The sequence below is a fragment of the Emydura macquarii genome, unplaced genomic scaffold (assembly GCF_026122565.2).
Source record: "Emydura macquarii macquarii isolate MOO-44397 ecotype Brisbane River unplaced genomic scaffold, CSIRO-AGI_Emac_v2 contig_1043, whole genome shotgun sequence".
NCBI lineage: Eukaryota > Metazoa > Chordata > Testudines > Chelidae > Emydura > Emydura macquarii.
This window is the reverse complement of record NW_027131180.1, coordinates 3,723,583-3,745,060: the sequence shown is the minus strand read 5'-3', so window position 1 is coordinate 3,745,060 and position 21,478 is coordinate 3,723,583. Positions and strand designations below refer to the sequence as shown.

Here is a 21,478-nt window from a genome sequence, read left to right as displayed (position 1 = left end):
TGCCAGGTGAGTTATTTCTAAACTGTAAAACTTGCACAACATCATTAACAAATATTTCAGAGATAACAAAATATCTATGTACATCAGACCAAGGAAGACAGTCATATGGTAATGACTTCACTTAATATCTGATTCTTGAGTCATAAGCGCCACGGTGGAGAGAACTGTGGAAGACAGTGCTGCAGAAAGGAAATCACTGCTAAGAAATTTTTCATTCTGCAGCCCAGCATGTCCCACAATTCTGGACATCTGGGAAGTAACGAACAGTGAACACACGTAGGGAGGATTATGAAGGTCCCATTTTTGGAAGAGTGGTCTGCCCACTGATCTGGATAAACAGACTGCTTGACAGAATCCAGCTACCTGTGGATTGTCTGCCAAGGAGGCAGAGGATCCTGCAAATAGCACCACACAAAGAGCAGACACCCTATCTATGTCTTCTTGAAGGAAATAGAGAATGGATGGAATTCCCAAATTTCTGGGATTTGTATTGTGCTTTTGGCACCAGATGCTAAATCCAGACCAGATACAGGAGTATGCTTTTAATATCTATACTCTCCTAGATGGAAGCAATATTTTAATAACTATGGAAGACAGACTGAGCTTTCTAGTGTTTCCTAGCTAGGCTGTTAGTTGAAACCACTTCAGTCAGGCTGAAAAAGAGGACCTTAGAAAGGATGTCTGGTTTCCACAGAAGCAGGAATGGGGGCTCGTTTCAGCTCTATCAAGTTTGAGGAACCCAAGTCTCCTTGGCCAACAATGAGTTATCAGAATTACCAACACCTGTCCTTATTTTATTTCCTGGACCACCTTCCCAGTACTAGAAAGAGCAGATACACAACATAGGCCCTGTGGCCAACTGTGCAATAAGACATCTGTCCACATAGATCTGGGGTCTGCCTCACTTCTGAAGTATTTTGGCCTCCTTGCATTTGTATGATCCATGAACTGGTTGGTTCCCGGGAGTCTGTACGATGAGACAGAAAACCCTGATTCAACCACCACTGAGAATTGTTGATTCTATACCTGCTCAGCCAGGCAGTCTTTCGGTTCAGGTCCCCTTTGATGTGAATCAATCTGAGGGAAAGGAAGAATTGTTTCGCCCACCTCATTATTTCTACTGCTTCCACATGTAATGTGGACTCCTTGTTCCCCCTTGGTTGATTAAATATGTAACTGTAATTGTACTGTCTGATTGAAGCAGGATGAGGTCCCCTGTTAGGGTGGGCTGGTTTGACTGCAGAACTAACTTGACAGCTCTCAGCTCTAAGATGTTTATGTTAGGAGTCTTTTTCCTCCTCACTCCAGAGGCCCTTGGCTGTTTGAGTGTCCAAGGAGCTCCTCAGCCATCCAGACTGGCATTGGTTGCAAGAACTAAAGGATCTGGAAATCAGATGGGCAAGCCTCTGCGGACTCTGTCCTAGACTGACCACTAGTGTAAGGAGCTGAACACCTGTTCCGGGACCCATATTTCATCTTTCATATGTTCCAGGGAGAAGTCCCACAGCTTTAATATGAAGGCTTAAACACTTTTGATGCATAATTGTGACTACCAAGTGATCCCTATGCATGACACCAAGAGTCCTAGCAGTTGGACCTACAACGCAGGAGCAAGAAAATAAATACCCGGATGGAACCAGAGAACTATCTAAGATTTTGAAGCTGCCCTATTAATGTCCATTTACATTTAGTAATATTTTAGCTATTTTATTCTTTTCATGCAAAGTGAGTATTAACTGGGGTCTCCCAACAATGTGTAATTTTATTAACACAGGCCGATTTGTAGGGAAGCCTGTAAGCAAATGTTTAATTTTAACATCAATAGAACATAAGTACTTTCCTAAATCAGGATTGCTCTATTGAACTGAGGAAATAGCTGCTGCCATATCTGGCACAATTAGACAATATGGAGCACAGAGTTTTAATCCTAACCTTAAATTTACAAATAATCTTGATAGAGTAGTATATTTTCTTTCATCCCATGTAGCAGAGAATCCAAGAATAAATACAGAAAAAATTAATTTAAAAAAAAAAATAAAAAAACATGATGGCATATATTACATTAGTAGATGTGCAGGTGAATGAGCCCCTTATGGGGTCCTAACCACATCAGCCACACCAGAAGGGGCTCATTGAGCTGCACATCTACTAATGTAATATATGCCATCATGTGCCAGCAATGCCCCTCTGCCATGTACATTGGCCAAACCGGACTGTCACTACGCAAAAGAATAAATGGACACAAATCAGACATATAAAACAACAACATCCATAAATCAGTCGGAGAGCACTTCAATCTCCCAAGACACACTGTAACTGATTTGAACATTGCCATACTTCTACAAAAAAAACTTCAAAAACAGACTTCAAAGAGAAACTGCAGAGCTAGAAGTCATCTGCAAACTTGACACAATCAAAACGGGTCTGAATCGGGACTTGGAATGGTTATCTCACTACAAGAAGTAATTGCACTGTTCACACATTCTCACCTCCTAATCAATGGTTGTGAATAGGCCTCAACTACTCTAACTGAATGGACTTTGCTTATATCTACCTTCCCCACTGTTGTTCCTTACCCTTGGATATGTATATATATTATATATACATATACCTCCTATATGATTTCTATTCCTTACATCTGACGAAGTGGGTTACAGCCCACGAAAGCTTATGCCTGCAGAAATTAAATGTGTTAGTCCTTAAAGTGCTACAGGACTCTCGTCGTTTTTCCTCCAAAGACTGTGCTACAACCTCTTCATAGTATTCACTTGAGGCCCTGCATCAGCTTCCCATAAAATTAAAGATCCTCACCCTCAACTACAAGGCCCTATATTATCCCTCCTGCAGCTCTTCTCTCAATTTCCTTTGTATCCTTTTCCACACTGATGCCAGTCCTCTCACCTTATTCCTCCCTTTGATCCCTTTCTGTCATGGCTCCCTCCACACCAGTCTCCCTGTTCTCAGCTTCTAACTAGTGCTCCTCTTCCTTCAAATCCCTTTTTGAAAATACACCTGTTTAGGAAATCCGTCTCCTCTTTCTTTCATCATTAGCAATGCACAATGATGGTCTCTTATATTTTTGTCTTGCATTTGTTAGTTAAAAGACATATTATCCAAGTTCTGTAAATCATCATGTAAATTAATATTTTTATTTAGTATTTGTATTGTGATAGTGCCCACAATCTAGTAGGTACTATCCCACACACAATAGCTAAACAGACAACAGGTTGTTGCATGCTGTCAAAACATAAATCATTAAAAAAATTGAATGGTGTTGGCATTACCATTTGTAAGTTATGATTTTTCTGTGCCGTCTTGTTAATTCTTTTTTGTTTAGCAAATATTAAAATGGAATCATGATAATTTAGGAATGGTAAAGCTATTCATTACACTCTAAGTCCTTATCTAAATCCATTTTTTAAAATAATTTTTATTGAAATATAACATCCCTGTAAAATAACATGCAGGGTATATACTCCAACTATAACATATTTAGAAAACCCAAACCTTTTCTCACTAAACATGTGTGGTGTGTGTCTCTCACACATTCTTGTAACACACACGTATGAAATTTATGAGAAATATATATTTTTCCTTCAAAAATTCCCTTACCTTATTCCCCAGCTTGAACACCTCCTCCAAGTTAGTGCTATTTGTATTTATCATAATGGAATCTGTATCTCCATAAATCACTTCAAGGTTCATCTAAATAAAACAAGCAGCTTTGAACAAAACAATTACAAAACAACCTAACTCTATATTGCATTCCATCACATTTTCAAAATTCAAGCAAAATGTTTATTACTAGTTTCACAGTAAAATATGTAAGTAACGCAAAGCAGGATTTTATTAAAAAGTTTAGGTTTCATTAAAATGTGTATATGTTAATGTATGTGTACACACGTGTGTATTCAAGGGTGGGAAATGAAGCATGAAACAACTAAGTAAATATTAAAAGAAGAAAAATCAGGCAGACTTTTCAGTTTTATCTTTTTCTAGTTCATATATTCTTCAACACCATATGGGTATAAAATATCGTAAATAAGAAGTCAGAAGTGGAAGAAAATCAGTGAACAATTCTGGTCTTAAGAGTTCCACCCCTACTGTTATCAACTGTCATTTTGGTTAGCTGAGGGGGGAGACAGAAAAGACCATGAGACTGCCAGACACATTCAGACTATTCAAGATAAGGTGTGTTTGCTTATAGCCAGCATCTTTGAAGGGTAAACATGATGACCTGGAGATCCATTTGCAGCCATCACAACAAAGTTGCAAAGTAGCCACACCATATGAAAGAAACGGCGCTTATCTGACAAATTTCAAGGGAACCATCACATTCATAACTGATTGATAGATACAGTAATTAAGAACACTACAAAACTATCCACAGTGTACTCTTCTCCTTCACCTCTTCCAGATTCAGCATTTGGCCTACTATTTTCTCTCCTCCACTTCAACTTTTTTTAAGAAGGCTTTTGCCAAAAGGCAACTCTTTCAATGTGCTCTGAAAGGAGTTAGGCTTTGACTCAGTCTCTCTATTTTGTTTAGTCCTTACTCTAGCTAGTAGCCTTGACAGAGAATGTATTTTGGAGGGGGAGGGGGAGAGAAGAGGATAAAGATCTAACTACAGTGTTCCATGTGTTTTGCATCTCCCAACTGAACTATTGTTTAACTGTGCCTGGAGATGAACACAGAAACTCCTCCTTGTGCAGAGCACATTAGCCCGCCTCCTTAGCAGAAAAAACCTACCATGACACTACAGCAAATTACATGCAGGTCAAAACTCACAAGAACTGAAGATGGGTATAATTTCCTGACAAAGCAGAGCTGAAAGAAGGCAACTGTCACCATTATTGCTACCCAGGTATTCAGGATTAGCAATAAATCCAGTGGGATCCTCTCAGCTTGATAAATGAAGACTAGAGGTCTTAAATGGTAGGAGAGGTCAGTGCAGTTAAAAAAAAAAAGTTGCATGGAAAAATCCATACTAAATTCCAAATAGTATATAATCACCATATAATAGAATAAAAAGGAATCCACCCCCTCCTCAAAATCCTAGTAAAACACTAGTATATAGAGTGTAACAGGCCTGTGAGTAAACTCTAATTAACACTGTTGCTAATTTATTTGAAACACCCTTACACAAGCCTCAAGCAGGGCCTAGATCACATCTGTATTAAGAAAAGAAAAGAACCCCACTATAATCTATTAGGAAGGATTACATCTGTAAACTAGGCATCCCAAGAAGTGATTTCAAGTCTGTTTGGGTTATAATTTTCCTAGAATAAAAAATTTCACCAGGTGTGCTATTTAATGGTTGTTGTGTAATGAAAATGCTTAGCATTACCTTCTGCACCATCTCCTTAGTATGCATCAAAATCTGAAATGAAAAAAATAATCGAAGATTAATGTATGATATAATTACAAGTTAACATACGAAAACATATTACATCAGGTAGTTAATTCCAAATGCTGGTAGCTTTCAAAACATGAAGCAAACCATTTGACTCTTCTGGTAATAAATATAGCCACCCCAATAAGCATAGTAAGAACACAAATCCTTGTTTCACTTAAGTATTAAATGGAACTTAATTACCTTTCAATGGAGGTTCTTCGAAATGAGTGGTATCTATGTGTATTCTGCACATGGGTATGCATACACTCCATGCATCTGAATCCGGAGATTTGTAGCAAATAGCATCTGTTGATCCTCACCTGCACAGTTGCTCTCTTCCATGCTCTGAACCAAGGGCATTAAGCACTGCATGGGTCAATGACTCTCCAGTTCCCACAAATCAGACAAGATCTAAAGCAAAGGGGAAGGAGGGCAGGTAGTGGAATACAGATAGGGACCACACATCTCAACGAACCTCCAATTATAGGTAAGTAACCTCCATTTCTTCTTTGCGTGCTGATCACCATGTGGATTCCACAGGTGGGTGACTGGTACGTAGTATTCAAATGGGGGGTGGAGGGGACATGCACAAGGATACAGTTGGTATCTGTAATACTGCTTCCCCGCAGCTGAAACTATAGAAGAGGCCTGGAGAAAGGTGCAAAGCTTTTTAAAGGTGTAGATGGAGCTTGAGGCAGTTGCCTCACAAATGCGCTGTATAAGTACTTCAGGAATTTAACTGTTGTGTGAGTAAAAACAGAGTAGCCTTCTGTCAGAGGATGGAAGGCACTGATTGCTGACCGGTGAACCACTGGGAGCCAATGGAAAGTCCTGACATCTTGTGGGGCAGGAGAAAGAGAAAGTAGAAATTTTCCTACTGTGACTTAGTATAGTTTGGAGAGCCTCTGAGCATGCAACTTCCATGACTGACACCCATCCAAATACCAGGCTGCAATGTGAAGAGGGCCTGGGTTGGTATGTCTGATCCCAGCATTCTCCTGAGTTAACAAATCCAGAAACAGTAGGATACTGATGGGAGGACGGGCTGACATTTGTAGAAGATCCCGAAAACAAAACGGTCTGGGTCAACAGGGTGAGTTAAGGATGACCCAAGGCCTTGTCATGACAAATTTTCTGCAGAACCTGAGATAGCGGAGGAGATGGGAAGAAAGGCATATGTCAGATGGTCTGTCTAGAATAAAAAATGGGCATCACCCGTTGGAGTTTCAACCTAGTACTGTTCTGGAGCACTACAGATTGAATTTCCTTCTAGTTTGGGAAGCAAACAGGACCAAAGATGGTGCTGGCCACTAGGTGAAGATTTCATTCAAGACGACTTGCGTATTTCCTGCTCATGATCTGTGGAGAAGTGTCTGCTGAGAACGTCTGCCAGAGAGTTCTGAGAACCTGATAGGTATGTTGCTGAGCGTGTGATGTGGTTCCTGATGCACCAGTTCCTTAAATTCACTGCATCTATACAAAGAAAAGATTTTGCTCCATGCTCTTCGTTTATATAAAAGACTGCTGTCACGTTGTCTGACATTATCTGGATGTGACAGAATCACATAAAGGGGAGGAATACACTGCAGCTTGGCGGACTGTCCTCAGCTCTAGGAAACAATATGTCTTGCACAGTGTGACTGTCCTACAATGGATGAGTCTGTGATTATAGTCTTCTCACAAGTGGGTGGAAATAAAGGGACTCCTTTGTTCCAGTTGTGTCCACCATATGAGAGAAACTCTGACCTTGTGAGGGACTGTTACCTTGGTATTCACATTGCTGCTGTCTGGTGAGTAAAAAGACTAGAAGCAGGCCTGCAGGCAACAGAAGTGAAGCCTTGCAAATAGAGTTACATATGTATATGTGGCCATGTGGCCTCATAGGGAAAGACAGATCCTGATTCTGGTCTGAGGGTGACTTGTGTTTATCACACTATTCACGGTCTGCAATCTGTCCACAAAAAGGTAGACTTTCACTGAGGATGAACGTAGGGTTACTCTACGAAGTCTATAGTTTTCATGAGAGTGAAAGTGGACTTTTCTTTGTTTACACAGATCCCCGATGATGACAGAAGGTGTAGTAAGAATAGGGGCACCAATTGGAACTCCTGGCTCAATCTGCCTATTAGGAGGTAGTCATCCAGACGAGAAACATCCCACAACGAGGAAGTACCCAAGTTGGACCAAAACGGGGAGGGATTCTTGTTCAGATCTATCTATAAGAAAAAGTATCTGTTCTTATGCTTATGACCATGTCCCCTACTCTTGAGGGTTTCTTACGCTTAACATTTTTGGTCTCTACTCCAGTGCTCACGCTCAGAGGGGACTGCTCATAGTTTGAAGTCATTGTATAGTTGGGTCTCCCTGGTGTGGATCCCACTGGGATCCCATGGCATTCTCCATGAGATGTTTCTGCAGACTAGACTCTTCTCTAGCAGGTTCAAGGAGGAAAGGAAGAACAAATGTTGCACTCAGCAATGATGGGAGCTTCTCAGAGACAATAAAGGCAGCATTTGTGTTTATCACTGACTGAGGAGGATTGAGGGCAGGATATACAGTCCTTAAACCCCAGGACTCTGGGAATAATCCTTCTTCACAGGGAGAGGCTTCCCAAAACAGGGAGAAGCTAGACAAACTAGACTATAAAAATACTAAAAAGCACAAAGGCTAAGATACTAAAAATATTGAAAATATATATTTACTGATTCTGAAAGTATAGGAAGATCATTTCAGACACGGAGGATTTCAACTCAGGTCATGTGACAGTAAGAAGGAACTAGAGAAGTGTTGGACCATACCACCCTTTATGATATTGGTTCAGAGCACAAAGAGAGCAATTGCACAGGCACAAATCAAACCAGTGGACACTACTTGCTACATATCTCCGATCTAAGGAACATGGAGCAACAAACATACCCACATGTGGAAGACACATAGGGACCAGCACTGTTAGCAGAATATTTCTTTATCTTAGCCTGCCTAAACAACATTAAAACAGTCTTAAACATAATAACGGGAGCTAAAGATATTCTCATTTCTAAATAATGCTTACAGAATCATACAAGTCAGAAGAAATCTATAGTAGCTCATTCTAGTCCATTAATAGTGCCTCAAGCTAGGACCTATTTTGTTATTCCTTAGCCATTGGTAAGATTGGTGTTTAGTCTAGCTATGAATATTGTCAAAGATGGTGATGCCAGAACTCCCTTAACTAGTCTGCTCAGCTCTATAAACTTAAAACAATATTTTTCTAATGTTTAAGGTATGTTTTTCTTGAAGCAACTAAAGACCATTATTATCTTTGTCCCCATTGGCTAGAGATAACTAATCCCACTGTATAAATATGACAATATCATCATCTATTATAAAGGTCGCCCAGCACTCGCCATTATAAAACCCTGTTTTCAGTTGCTTATTACTTTGGCAAAATTCAGCTCTTTGGATTGAAATTTTCCATGCTGGGTAACTACCTTTTAAAAAAATTGTATTTATTTATTAAGTATCAGTATTAAATATCAAAACTGTACAACTATTTCCAAGGAAAAGGGAAAAAATACATTTGGCCATGTGAAAAATATTCTGGTGACCTTTTCTTTTAAATGCTCTAACACCATCTCCATGATTTAGAGCAGGGACTTAAAATTTGGCAAAGAGGTGAACTTTGTGTCAGGGATGCATCCTTTGCCATCCCTGTGAAAATCTGCCCAGGTTTGGCCAATTTATAAGCCTGGGGAGAGGGGGGGGAAAGGGGACTGCGGTGGGGGGAGGAGGAGGAGGAGGAATCACAATTCACACACGCTCAGTACAGACTTAGATTTTAAGCAAATAATTTCATCAAAGATTCCAAACTGTGTGTGCTCCAGCCTCAGGCAAAGAAGAGGTTACTTATTGTGTGCAGTAACTGAAGTTTTTACAGATGTGTCCTTCTATGGGTGCTCCACTTGAGAGGCACATGGAGTGCATGCAACCCTGAAGGGGAGCACCAACAGGAAAACCACTTGTAGGGAAAGCCTGGAGTCTTCTCCAACTGCAGCATTGAACTGATGATGTCTACGCCAGATCCAGGCACTGGAACTGCAAACAGGGAGACTGTCTCTCCTGTGATTTCTGCGTACGCCTACATAACCTGCAGCAGTGAGTCCCCGAGCCTGGGTCAACAGACTTGGGCTCGTGCTACGGTGGTAAAAATAGCTGTATAGATGTTCAGGCTTGGGCTCTGAAGCTTAGGAAGGAAGGGTGGAGACTTCAGAGCCCAAGCCTGAACATCTACACAGCTATTTTTACCACCACCATAGTATGAGCCCAAGTCTGTTGACCCAGGCTCTGAGGCTCACTTACAGAGACTACTATTCACTGTAGGTGTAGCTGATGACCAACCCCATTCTCCACTGGACTCAGGCACTCTGGATGAGAAAGCTGCCTGAACCAAATGCAGAGGGGATAAGTGCCACACAATGAAATTTTTTTCCAGTGTTTTCTTAAAAAAGCTAGGATATTACACACACAAGAACAACTTTAATTCTGAAGCTTTCCAGACTTTTAAACGCTTTTAAACGCTTAAGCTTTGCAAGCTTAATGTTTTCTTAATGTAGTTTATTTAGGAGTCATGTCTCTCAGACTTTTCTTCAGAGAATATGAGTGTTTGATTACTTTTGATCTTCTATTATAAATCTTTATTCACATTTTAAAATTTCTCGCCTCTGAACTATATATTTTTAAAATTTAATTCTCAAAAAATATGCTGTATACAAATTAAGACCTAACTAGTGCTAAGTGGGGCAAAATAAATTTGTGCTTATTTTAGATATAACACTTCTGTTCATATAATTTGAATATAACATTTACAATTTTTGGAGGGAGGTGAGGTGGAAGGGAGCAGAGTAACTGTTGTAATACTGACGTTAAAAATTTCCTATTATTGAACTCTGAAATCTGAGGAACTACTGCCCAGACAAGTCTCCCTTATTTCATATTCATGTATTTTATCATTCCTACATGAGCTATTTAACAAGTGCCTTTTCTGAATCTGAACTGATTTTAATCTATTTCTCTAATTTATCAAGAAAACTATATTTTAGCTCTCCCCAAGTATTTGCAATTTCTCTCAGCTTTGTAACATCGGCAGAGTTGATTGCCACACTCTCCACTCTATCCTCCAAGTTATTAACGAAAATTTTCTGAAGCATGGGACCCAGAAAGGACTTCTGTGGTATGCCATTGATGCTTTCTCCCAATTTGACAGCCACTGAACTATAATTATTCAACGTGATTTTTAATCTACCAGTTATATAAACTTTATATAGAAGTACCATTTAATTCTCTTGAGAGAAAGGTATGTTAACATAAGAAGCAATTTATTCATATACTTAGAAGAGAATAGTTTCACAAAACAGGGGTAATAGTAGTCTTCCTAAACAACTTTCTAAAAAGTTAATAAAATTTCCAGACACCTCTCCAAAAAAAAAAAAAAACCACATACACACACGCACGCACACTGGGTGTGCGCTTTTTGCCATCACAGTATGATGCATGGGTCCTGAGGAAAAAATAATGAGTGATCATGAAATTAAATGAAAGTGCTGAGGGTACCAGTTTAAAAAAAAAAAGTGATAAAAAAAGTCAAAGCTACAGGAGAGAAGACAGATGAGACAGGAAATTCTACACCAAAGTTAAAATAGCAAAATAATTTCTGCAAGTTTCAAAAAGAATAATTAAGGTTCTACAAGCAACCTGAATTCTGATCCTATATCAGCACCCAGTCATTATCTAACAACCACCTCTTCCCACCTAACAACACTGTTAAAAACCACAATATGTTTTCTGCATTTCTAATATGTCCACAAGCCCTCAAATACCATAACAATAAAGAGCAACAAACCTCTTCCCAACTAACATATATGGATAACCAACCTGAGCACAAGTCCATCTTCACTTCACATTCCAATGTATTGATTGAAATCACCAACATCATATCATATCTCTTTGGATCTATCTATATCAGATTTTTAATTCATACAATTTCTCACCACGGGGGAGGGAGGGGGAGAGAGAGAGAGAGAGAGAGAGAGAGAGACGAGACACACAGGACAGTGGGAACTCTAACATGAACAGACTATCATTGGCCACCCGAAATTTAACTGTTTCAGCCAGACCTTCTTAAGAGAAGGGTTAGACAGGATGCATACCACAGAACTTACATCCCAGAAGGAAGGAGGCTAAGATGTAAACCCCTTGAACCCTTGTGATCCTGGGCTGCCCTAAAATCCAGATCAGTCCTCATCGTAATTTAGACAATTCTGAGGGGCGAAGATACAACAGTTTCCCCAGGCTCATCTACAGTTTCGACACTGCTGTCTGCTGTTGCCCTACTCCAACAGGCCCCTCTGGCTCCTGGCATGCTTGTTACGACAGAGTTTGCAAGAGGATCCTCAGCAGATAACCCTATGGCTGTCTTCAGCCTGGTCTACACTAGAAAATTAAGTCGACTAACTACGTGTGAAAAATCCACACCCCTGAGCAGAGTACTTATGCCGATCTAATCCCCAGTGTTGACAGTGCTAGGTTGACAGAAGAATTCTACTGTTGACCTAGTTACCACCCCTCAGGGAGGCGGATTACCTACACTGACAGGCAAATCCCTCTCGTTGGCATAGGTAATGTCTACACTGAAGAGCAGCGGCAGCACAGCCTCAGTTCCTGCTCCGGGGGACTTCCATACTGCCTTATTACCAGATGCTCTGAGCATCCTCAACTCCCACTGATTATAGCAACAGCTGCGAGTGCTCAGTGCTATTTCTGAAACATAGGCCTCCATTTTCTCAAGTTGGGCACTCAGAAAAAGAGGAGCACACAATGAGCAGCCTTCTTTGAAAATCCTGATTTAAGTGATTTGCCCAGCAACACGTTGGAGTCTGGGGCAAAGCAATAAACACAAGACTATCCTTTTTCTTCCTACAGTCCCTGCCATAATCGCTATACACCTCGCCAATTCTACATTGAAGGTGGCAGGTGTTCTTCAGCCAACTTTCAGTACACTATCCTAATATATTCAACAGTGCACAGGATATATAGTGTTAAACAGAGAGGGAAATAAAATAGTATGTCATAATGAAATTAAATTCAGGTCATCATGAGGCAGCAGAATTACAGCTGCAACTTTAATTCCGGCATTTCTTACCTTTTAATTCCTTCATTATCCAACTTTAGTCACACTCTTTTAATGTATGTAATTTCCTATAATTTTTGTTTTCATATATCCATAGATATAAACGCCAGAAGAAACCACTGTGATCATCTAGTCTGACCTTCTGCCTAACAGGCCATGGGACTTCCATTAATTAATTCTGGTTCCAGCTAGAGCATATGTTTTAGAAAAACATTCGCTCTTGATTTTAAAATCTCCATTGATATGCATCACAACACTTGCTAAGTTATTCCAATAGTTAACTCATACTGTTAAACAAAAATGTCAACTAGCATAGAGTCAAAAACCATTCCTGTGGGACACCACTAGAAATTCACCCCTACAATAATACTCCACTTGGTTACATTGAGATGTATATTAGCCAGTTTTAATCCCTCCTCTCCTGTGGAACAGATGAGGAACTAATGTGCAGGAAGAGACAATGACTAACCCAAACTCGCACAGGATGTTCGTGGCACAGCTGGAAATTGAACCCAAATTTTCAAAGCCCAACTTCATGCATCTTAGCACAATACTATACTTACTAAATTCTGATCTTTGCTATCACTACTGGAGTTGCATCAGTGGTAAAAATTTTAACAATAAATTATCTAGTGTAGACACAGCATTATACTTTGTACATTTTCTAGAAACAACACAGTCAGATACAGTCAAATATAGTCATAAGGTCCAAAACATATCATAGGTATATTATCTTAAAATATTTCCTTATGACTCATTTCATACTGCACCACAACTTATCTACCTATCCACCTCATATGTGTTTAAGTTTGTAAAGTATAATGAGCATGTATACTGTCACGTAAGGACTAAGACTTCTTTCACATATAAACATCTTTACTCTACATTTTCCTGTTTCTTTTTTTTCTTGTATAAAAAAGCAAATTGATAAAGATGTCCAAAGTAAGCCAATTCTTACATGGGTGGGAGGGGGACAAATATTAATATTATCTGAAGAATAAATAGAATTCCTTGTTTAAACACACACACAAAAATGAGACGTCTTAAGTCTAGGAAGATTTCTATTCCCTAGCATAATGTAACCCAATAACATTAGAAAAATAGCATGCGTTCTGATAGGATTATCCCCCGTTAAATAAAAGAGGTTTGACCATGCAAAGAACATTTTTCAATTGTCCCTGAGGACAGTAGTGGATATAGGTAATTAGAAGAGGGTCACAGACCAGTTAGGTTCATCAAGTGACAGGCATATATGTTAATATTACCCATTCTGACAGAAGATCACTTACAAGTGCCAACAGCTAGAAAACAGAAGGTTATAAAGGCTTGCTAAATTCATTAATAAGGCAGTCTGCAGTTATTTGATTTCACAGCAACACCTGCATATTTATCTTCTCATTACCAATTGGATGATGGAATTTTTTTCAAGCACATTTCAAAAATATCTGCCAACTTCAAGTGTAAAAAAATAATAAACTTTGTGGTTAATTTTTCCCTTAACAAAGTACAGCTGTTGAAAATAATTGTTCAAGATCTTACCCTGTAATGTCAACTGCAGCAGAACAAAGAGTATTTAATTAGCAAATCTATCCAGTAATTCAACACCTATTATAGAAAATGCCTTCGTGATTTTATTCAGGATAATTTGCTAAGAGGGTTATTACTGACATTCAGATGAAATTTAAAATTCCTACGCAAGTCGAGTCATAATAGCAGTAATGATCTCCCCAATCAGGAGATTCTGTGTCACATAAGACTCTTTTGCAATGCAGCAGCCGATTTCCTGACTTCTTAATTCCTGGGCTCCGCTCAGTGAGAGCCCTTCATACCAATATTTCAGTCAGCAATACATCTTTAATGGGACTCTATTAAAATACCTAGAACAAAAATGACTTTTGTTAAAAAGAATGACAGCATTGCTATCATATCAATCATTAAGAGTTTTTCAAAATGGCATAGTGAAGGGAAGGACGGATGTAGTGAGGCTGGAAACCTGGAGAAAAGAGAAGGAATAGAATAGAAATGTGTTACTTGTTAGTTTCCTGTCTGTGTTTAATATTGCAATACTGGTGGCAACTGGATTGTCGCCTATTTCAGTGGATCCAGAGCAGAACAACACATGCCCCCCCGAAGCAGGGTGCAGAGGAATGTTTGGGGGGCAAGCAGCAATGCCAGGCTCCAGGGCTCAGGGCTGTCAGCCCCAGCAGCTCGGGCCAGTCCCGGGTGGTGTGCCCTTTTCAGTTTGGGAAACATGATCACTAACTTTCAGTAAAAATTATTTAATAGTTAATATGTGTTTTTATTTTTTCACAAAATGTAAAAAAATAAAGGTTCTCTGTAAAAATGCAATTGCCGCATTTTTCCATGGCAAACTGATTTTTAGAATCACTGCTCATGAACCACTTCATAGAATCATAGAATATTAGAGTTGGAAGGGACCTCAGGAGGTCATCTAGTCCAACCCCCTGCTCAAAGCAGGACTAACCTCAGCTATATCATCCCAACCAGGGCTTTGTCAAGCCGCAGCTTAAAAACCTCTAAGGATGGAGATTCCACCACCTCCCTAGGTAACCCATTCCAATGCTTCACCACCCTCCTAGCAAAAAACTTTTTCCTAATGTCCAACTTAGACCTCCCGCCCTGCAACTTGAGACCGTTGCTCCTTGTTCGGTCATCTGCCACCACCGAGAACAGCCTAGCCCCATCCTCCCTGGAACCCCCTTTCAGGTAGTTAAAGGCCGCTATCAAATCCCCCCTCACTCTTCTCTTTTGCAGACTAAACAAGCCCAGTTCCCTCAGCCTCTCCTCATAAGTCCTGTGCTCCAGCCCCCTAATCATTTTGGTTGCCCTCCGCTGCACTCTCTCCAACTTGTCCACATCCTTTTTGTAGTGGGGGGCCCAAAACTGGACACAATATTCTAAATGCGGCCTCACCAATGCCGAATAGAGGGGAATAATCACTTCCCGTGACCTGCTGGCAATGCCCCTCCTAATGCAGCCCAATATGCCATTAGCCTTCTTGACAACCAGGGCACACTGCTGACTCATATCCAGCTTTTTATCCACCGTTACCCCCAGGTCCTTTTCTGCAGAGCTGCTGCCCAGCTCGTCGGTCCCCAGTCTATAGCTGTGCATGGGATTCTTCCTTCCTAAGTGGAGGACTCTGCACTTGTCCTTGTTGAACCTCATTAGATTTCTTTTGGCCCAATCCTCCAGTTTGTTTAGGTCACTCTGTATCCTATCCCTACCCTCCAGGGTATCTACCACTCCCCCCAGCTTAGTGTCGTCCGCAAACTTGCTGAGGGTGCAATCTACCCCATCCTCCAGATCATTAATAAAGACTTCTATCCCCAGGTGAACTACACAGTACATTGAATATCTGAAATTCTACTTAAAACTTAACTTCTCCTTTACTTGTAAACGAAACCTGTCAATATGTACTCAGAATATGCATATGCTCTGTTGACCCCTTCAAATTTACATTTTATGGTGGAATGGACTAATACAAGGGTAGTCAATAGGTGGCCAAATCTGGACTGCCAGGCACTTTTGAACGGACCCCACATTTTTTTTTTTTAAATACCTTCCCCGCCCCCCCGCCCCAGAAGTCTGAACCTCAGCTATACCTTCACCGAGAAATTTGAATCTTGACAAAAAAAAAATGATTGCCTACCCCATGACCACAGACGAGAAATCATCAGGTAACAAATTTTCCATTCTGGTTCTTCTATAGCTTTCTGTTTCTCAGTAAAAACAAGTGGTGATGTGACTTTACAGAGAAAAGGATGTAAAAGCAAAATGTACAAAGAATAGTTTTTATCACTTCCATTGCTTCTAGTGTTAGTTTATTTAAGGACCACAATGTGGAGCATGTTCCCACTGAAGGATGTTTCTGTGGAGAAATCAGTTAAGACCCTGCAAGTTGGATCCTACAGTAGCAGAATCTGAGGACCAAAATGCTGATTTGAAGATATCAAGATTCTCTCTGCCTATATCAGGGCCACAGACTTGGAGAAATAGGCAGCGAAGCCTATTAGACCTAGGTTGTCCGGCACATATCTAGGGCATACCAAAGCTTCTCCACCTTCCGTATTTGTTTTGCAAGTGGTAAAATTATTTCTAATAATGGCTTCAGTAATCCTTACTAACAAGTTCCTCTCTCTTTAAAGCTGATTGAGAGGCAGACAGATAAACTGGAAGAACAGTCTTCCAGTATACTGGTCCACTTACCAATCCGCACAAGAACCAGGGAAGCTACTTCCCTAGACTTTAGCACACTAACAGTTCTAGATAACCAATGATATGGAACAATGATTCACAAGCCCACCCTGGCACTACATACATAGACATCTACTTTGAAGGTAAGGAAAACATTCTCTTTTCTGCAACAGTAGATAACTCCATTATTCTATACTGCTGGGACCTAACTAAAATGCCACTGAGCTGAATATGGAGGGGAAAAACATACCCCTTGAAAGTATTTAGTATGTGGGATGGTAACTACTGTCCTTACAACACATCTGCCAAAAGCTGCATCAACTCACTAAGCACAAATGTCAGCAAGTCTTGACGAGAATTTGGAATCACCCACAATGCCATACAAAAAAAAAAATCCATTTCTCCTGTTATCACTTGACACAGCGAAAGCTTTGATAGAAGAGAGAGGAACTTTCTGTTTTAAATTCTGTCCCATATGGACATTGGCTCCCAGTTTCTTAAATGGATAACTTTTCTTTATACCAACCCCAAAGCAGCTGTGCAAATTAATGGGATTACATCTTCCCTGTTTGAAGTACAGAGAGGAACTAGGCAGGGATATCCATCATCTTCTTTATTTTTTCCACTGACCATGGAGCCATTTGCACAGAAGATACAGAATAATGCCTCTATCACAGAAATAAAATTTCCAGGAACACATCAGAAAAGCATTATAGACATGTTGTAATACTATTTTTATTTATACCAAGTATTTCCCTAAAATTAATATCTGAAGAAATCTATTACTTTGGAAAAGCATCTGGATTTAAGGTAAATTATGCCGAATGAGAGATATTAATTATATATTTTCCAGACTCTGAGAAATCCCTCCTCCAGAAAACATTTGGGTATGGTAGGGCAACAAATTCTATAAGAAACCTAGGAATTCATATCTTAAAATAGCCAAGAAGGATATTCTACGGGCTTGGGATAGAACTAGAGATAAAATAAGTACTTTTTTTCCATTGCAAATAATCCAGATCTTAATTCATATCATTGACCAGAGAGTTTTAAAGATTGTATTCCATGGCCCTCCCAAATGGCTGGCCAGCTGTTCAGCAAAGAAACTTTTCTAATCTACCCTAGCTGGCTTCAGGATGAGCTTGATAAGTTTATGGAGAGAATGGCATTATTTAAGGACTTCAATAACTCAGTCTTAGGTTAAGGGTCTATTACAGAAGTGGGTGGGTGAAGTTCAGTAGCCTGCATTGTGCAAGAGGTCAGACTAGATGATCATATTGGTCCCCTTCTGACTTCATAGTCTATGAGATATCAAAACTGAGTGCACCTCTCTCCAATAGTACAAGTACTTTCAGTTTAGATTTTATATTTTTCAGCTTTCTATATAAAACAGCTTTCCTAGAAGGTTCACTTTAATGTAAGCAATAGGACCTAGCCAATTAGGAAACAAAAATAATTGTAATTAATTTATTACCAATCTTTGCAGACAACTTTCCTAACCCAAAAAAAAAAATTGTTTTCCCATATATGACATGCTGGGAAAAGGATCTGGATAGACAAATTACCCTGGAGGAATGGGGTTTGATCTCAAAAAGCACAGCAACCTCAGCCTCTGGATGATAAATAAAAATGTCTCAAACATACTATTTCAGTGGTACGTGTCATATTAGTGTAGATGGAATAAATGAGCGAAAGGCGTTAACATAACCCAATCAATGTCCAATATTAAAAAATTTTAAACAAGATCCAAGGTTTGGTATACAGGGACCCTTTTTGTTTGGCCACCCTTAGATAGTATCAAAGGCAGTAATAACTGTCCATTTTAGAAAAAGATAAGAAATTAGTTGATATCAGATGGAGCTGCTGTTGCTGGCATTTGTTGGGAGTCCTTCATTTCCAGGCAATGTTTGGGATTCAGCTTGAGCTGTTAGGGTGGCGATGTTATCTGTCTCCCTCACTCAGGCCTGATCTGGTCAGGACATTTCTTCAGATCAGGATGATGAAGGCCTAGGGTCCCAGGAAGAGGTGGGGTGGCAGCCATGATCATGAAGCTTGCTTCAATAGCTTGTCTGTTCTTTCAATTTTTTAAAAAATTTTTGTACTTTCCCCACAAAATCTCTTTTAAGAACCCCAAAAGGGAGTGATGGGTGCAAAAGCCTATCCCCTCATTAGCCACTAGTTAGGCCAAATAAATCTGACATACCAATTTAGGCTCATTAAATTATTGATCCGCATCTCCTGTTTTAACAAGCATTATTTCAACATAGTCCTTGAATCATATCAACTTAGCCTTTTTGTTTAGACTAATTTAATGATTCCATCTCCCTTTCATAACTTTTCACATCAACATTTGTTATAGGTTATTGTAATATCTTATGAACTTTTACTTACTTTTTACAGTTGAGCTCACAATTCGGGTAAATTTGTTGTGACAGTTGGGCCTACATACTTCATACCAGTTATGTCCAATCAGAGAGTATTAGAATGTAATTTGTAACCAAATAGTACAAACTAATGGGTATTTATTACTAAATGATCCTTTGGTAATCCTTCTCGGCTTCATAGCAAAATTGGTCACTCAAAAGGAAACCAAAAAATAATCTCTCATTTGCTAGTAGCTCCTATGCTACTGTTAGCCAGCCACTAGAAAAAGAAAAATAGTCCAACTTTAGAGCACTGGTTCAAAACAAAAAATATGGGCGGTGGGTCTTATAAAAAAATTAATATACCAATTACACACCCAGCAAACTAGAAAGAGGACAAATACTTAGATATTTGGTTACCATTTAGGACTGGTCTATGCCACAAAGTTAGGTCAATAGAAGCCGCCTTGCGTCGACGTAGCTGTGCCTGTGTCTATATTTAAAAATTTATCTAAAACCGATGTAAGTGTCTTGTTATAAAAATGCAGTAATATCACCTGTCAAGCAGTGTTAAGCTACGGTCAATGTACTGAGCTTGACACAGCACCAGTGTAGACATAGCGTTATTTCCGTCAACCCTATCTATCCTAAAGCAACTGTTGCACAAGGCCCTACACTGACTGCTTTGGTCAGTGAACATCATGGCCCGGGATAACAGAAACACGAAGAACCCCCGCTACTTTAAAGCCCTGCAAATTTTTTAAATGCTTTTTTCTGGTTGTTCATCTTCTTGAGTACATCTAGCAGCTCTCCATTGCTGTGTTCAACTGCCTATCTAACCTTGCCAGCTACACACTCCAGACACTCTCCAGCTTGGAATACACAGGTGATATTGGCTCTTGTGGGTCTTTTGGGAGAAGAGGCTGTTCAATTACCATTATGGACCAACAGTAGAAATGTGGACATCTACAAGCAGATTGCAAAGGAGATCCAGGAGAAAGTGTACAACAGCAGCAGTGCCACATGAAAGCAAAGGAACTGCATCAGGTATATCACAAGGCCAGGGTAGCCAATAGTCAATCTGGTGCCAGGCGCAGACCTACCCCTTTTACAAAAGAGCATAACTGGCAGAGACCCCCACCACCAACATGCCGACCACCGTGGATACCTCTGAGGAACCCAAGTCACAGACTCCTGGATGAACAGCGAGGAAGAGGAGAAGGATGGAAGAAATGTGACCGAGGGCTGGGGGGAGGGGAGGTGAAAGGGGGGAGGGGAGCATCTATGCCATGATCCAGGACCTCTTTGAGACTCCACCGCAGTCCAGTCAGTCCCAGCAGGCAAGCATGGGCGAGTCCAATGCAGGGGAAGAAACCTCGGGTAAGTGTGTAACTTTATTTCATAAGAATGGCCAGACTGGATCAGACCAATGATCCATTTAGCCCAGTATCCTGTCTTCCGACAGTGGCCAAAGCCAGATGCTTTAGAGCGAATGAACAGAACAGGTAATCAAGTGATCCATCTCATCACCCATTCCCAGCCTCTGGCAAACAGCAATCCCTGCCCATCTGGCTAATAGCCGTTGATGGACCTATCCTCCAGGAACTTATCTAGTTCTTTTTATAAACACTTTTTTCCTATTACAATGATGTTCTGTTAAGTTGGGGGTGCCATCAGGACACAGCTACCAACTTTCGATTAATTTACTCATACTAGAAGAGTTAGCAGTACAACAGAGAGGTAAGCATTACCTGCTTTTCATTCCCCCATAAAGTTAGGTAAAGCGGGGGAAGGGACATGCACATTTACATGTCCCTTAAATCCTCCTGAGAGATCTTGATGAAACTTTCATGGAGGTACTTGTCAGTCCTCTCCTGAAGACTTCTAGGGACAGCAGTCTTATTTCTTCCTCCATGCCAGGACACTTTCCCACTTCAGCAGACACTACTGCAATAAACAAGCTGCATACTGCCCTGGGCAGCTTCAGTATGCCAGGCGCAGCTGTGCTCTCTGTGCTTTTGTTATCCTGTGGAGTGAGATACCAGGCAAAATCACCACTGCCTATGGAAAACGGTGCCAGTAATTCAGTGCCATTGCCCTATACTCAGTTTCATGCAACCAAGCTATTCCCTCATCATTTCCCTTACTGATGGAGGGCCATACTCACCATGGCTGATGCTGTGAGTGGTGCTTTGTAGATGTGTCAATAAGCATGTATTGTTTAAAACTTTCAGGATGCAAGGAAAGGGAGTTCTGAATCTTAACTTTCACTTTCCACTGTGACTATATTGACAATGATACCTGAGAGTATTTTATCTACAGCTGCTCCTACTGTGG

The 21,478-nt window shown here is 40.2% G+C and overlaps 1 protein-coding gene across 7 annotated transcripts in view; it reads right to left on the bottom strand.

Moving 5' to 3' along the window:
• The window catches only part of POLA1 (DNA polymerase alpha 1, catalytic subunit), a 338,774-nt gene that overhangs the window by 209,166 nt on the left and 108,130 nt on the right, over window positions 1–21,478 (bottom strand). For all 7 annotated transcript variants that reach the window (XM_067545056.1, XM_067545058.1, XM_067545057.1 and 4 more), the window contains exons 27-28: window positions 5,348–5,380; window positions 3,613–3,705 (exon numbers count right to left, since the gene is read on the bottom strand). In XM_067545056.1, coding sequence (XP_067401157.1) covers window positions 3,613–3,705; window positions 5,348–5,380 — 126 coding nt within the window. The remainder of the gene's footprint in view (window positions 1–3,612; window positions 3,706–5,347; window positions 5,381–21,478) is intronic.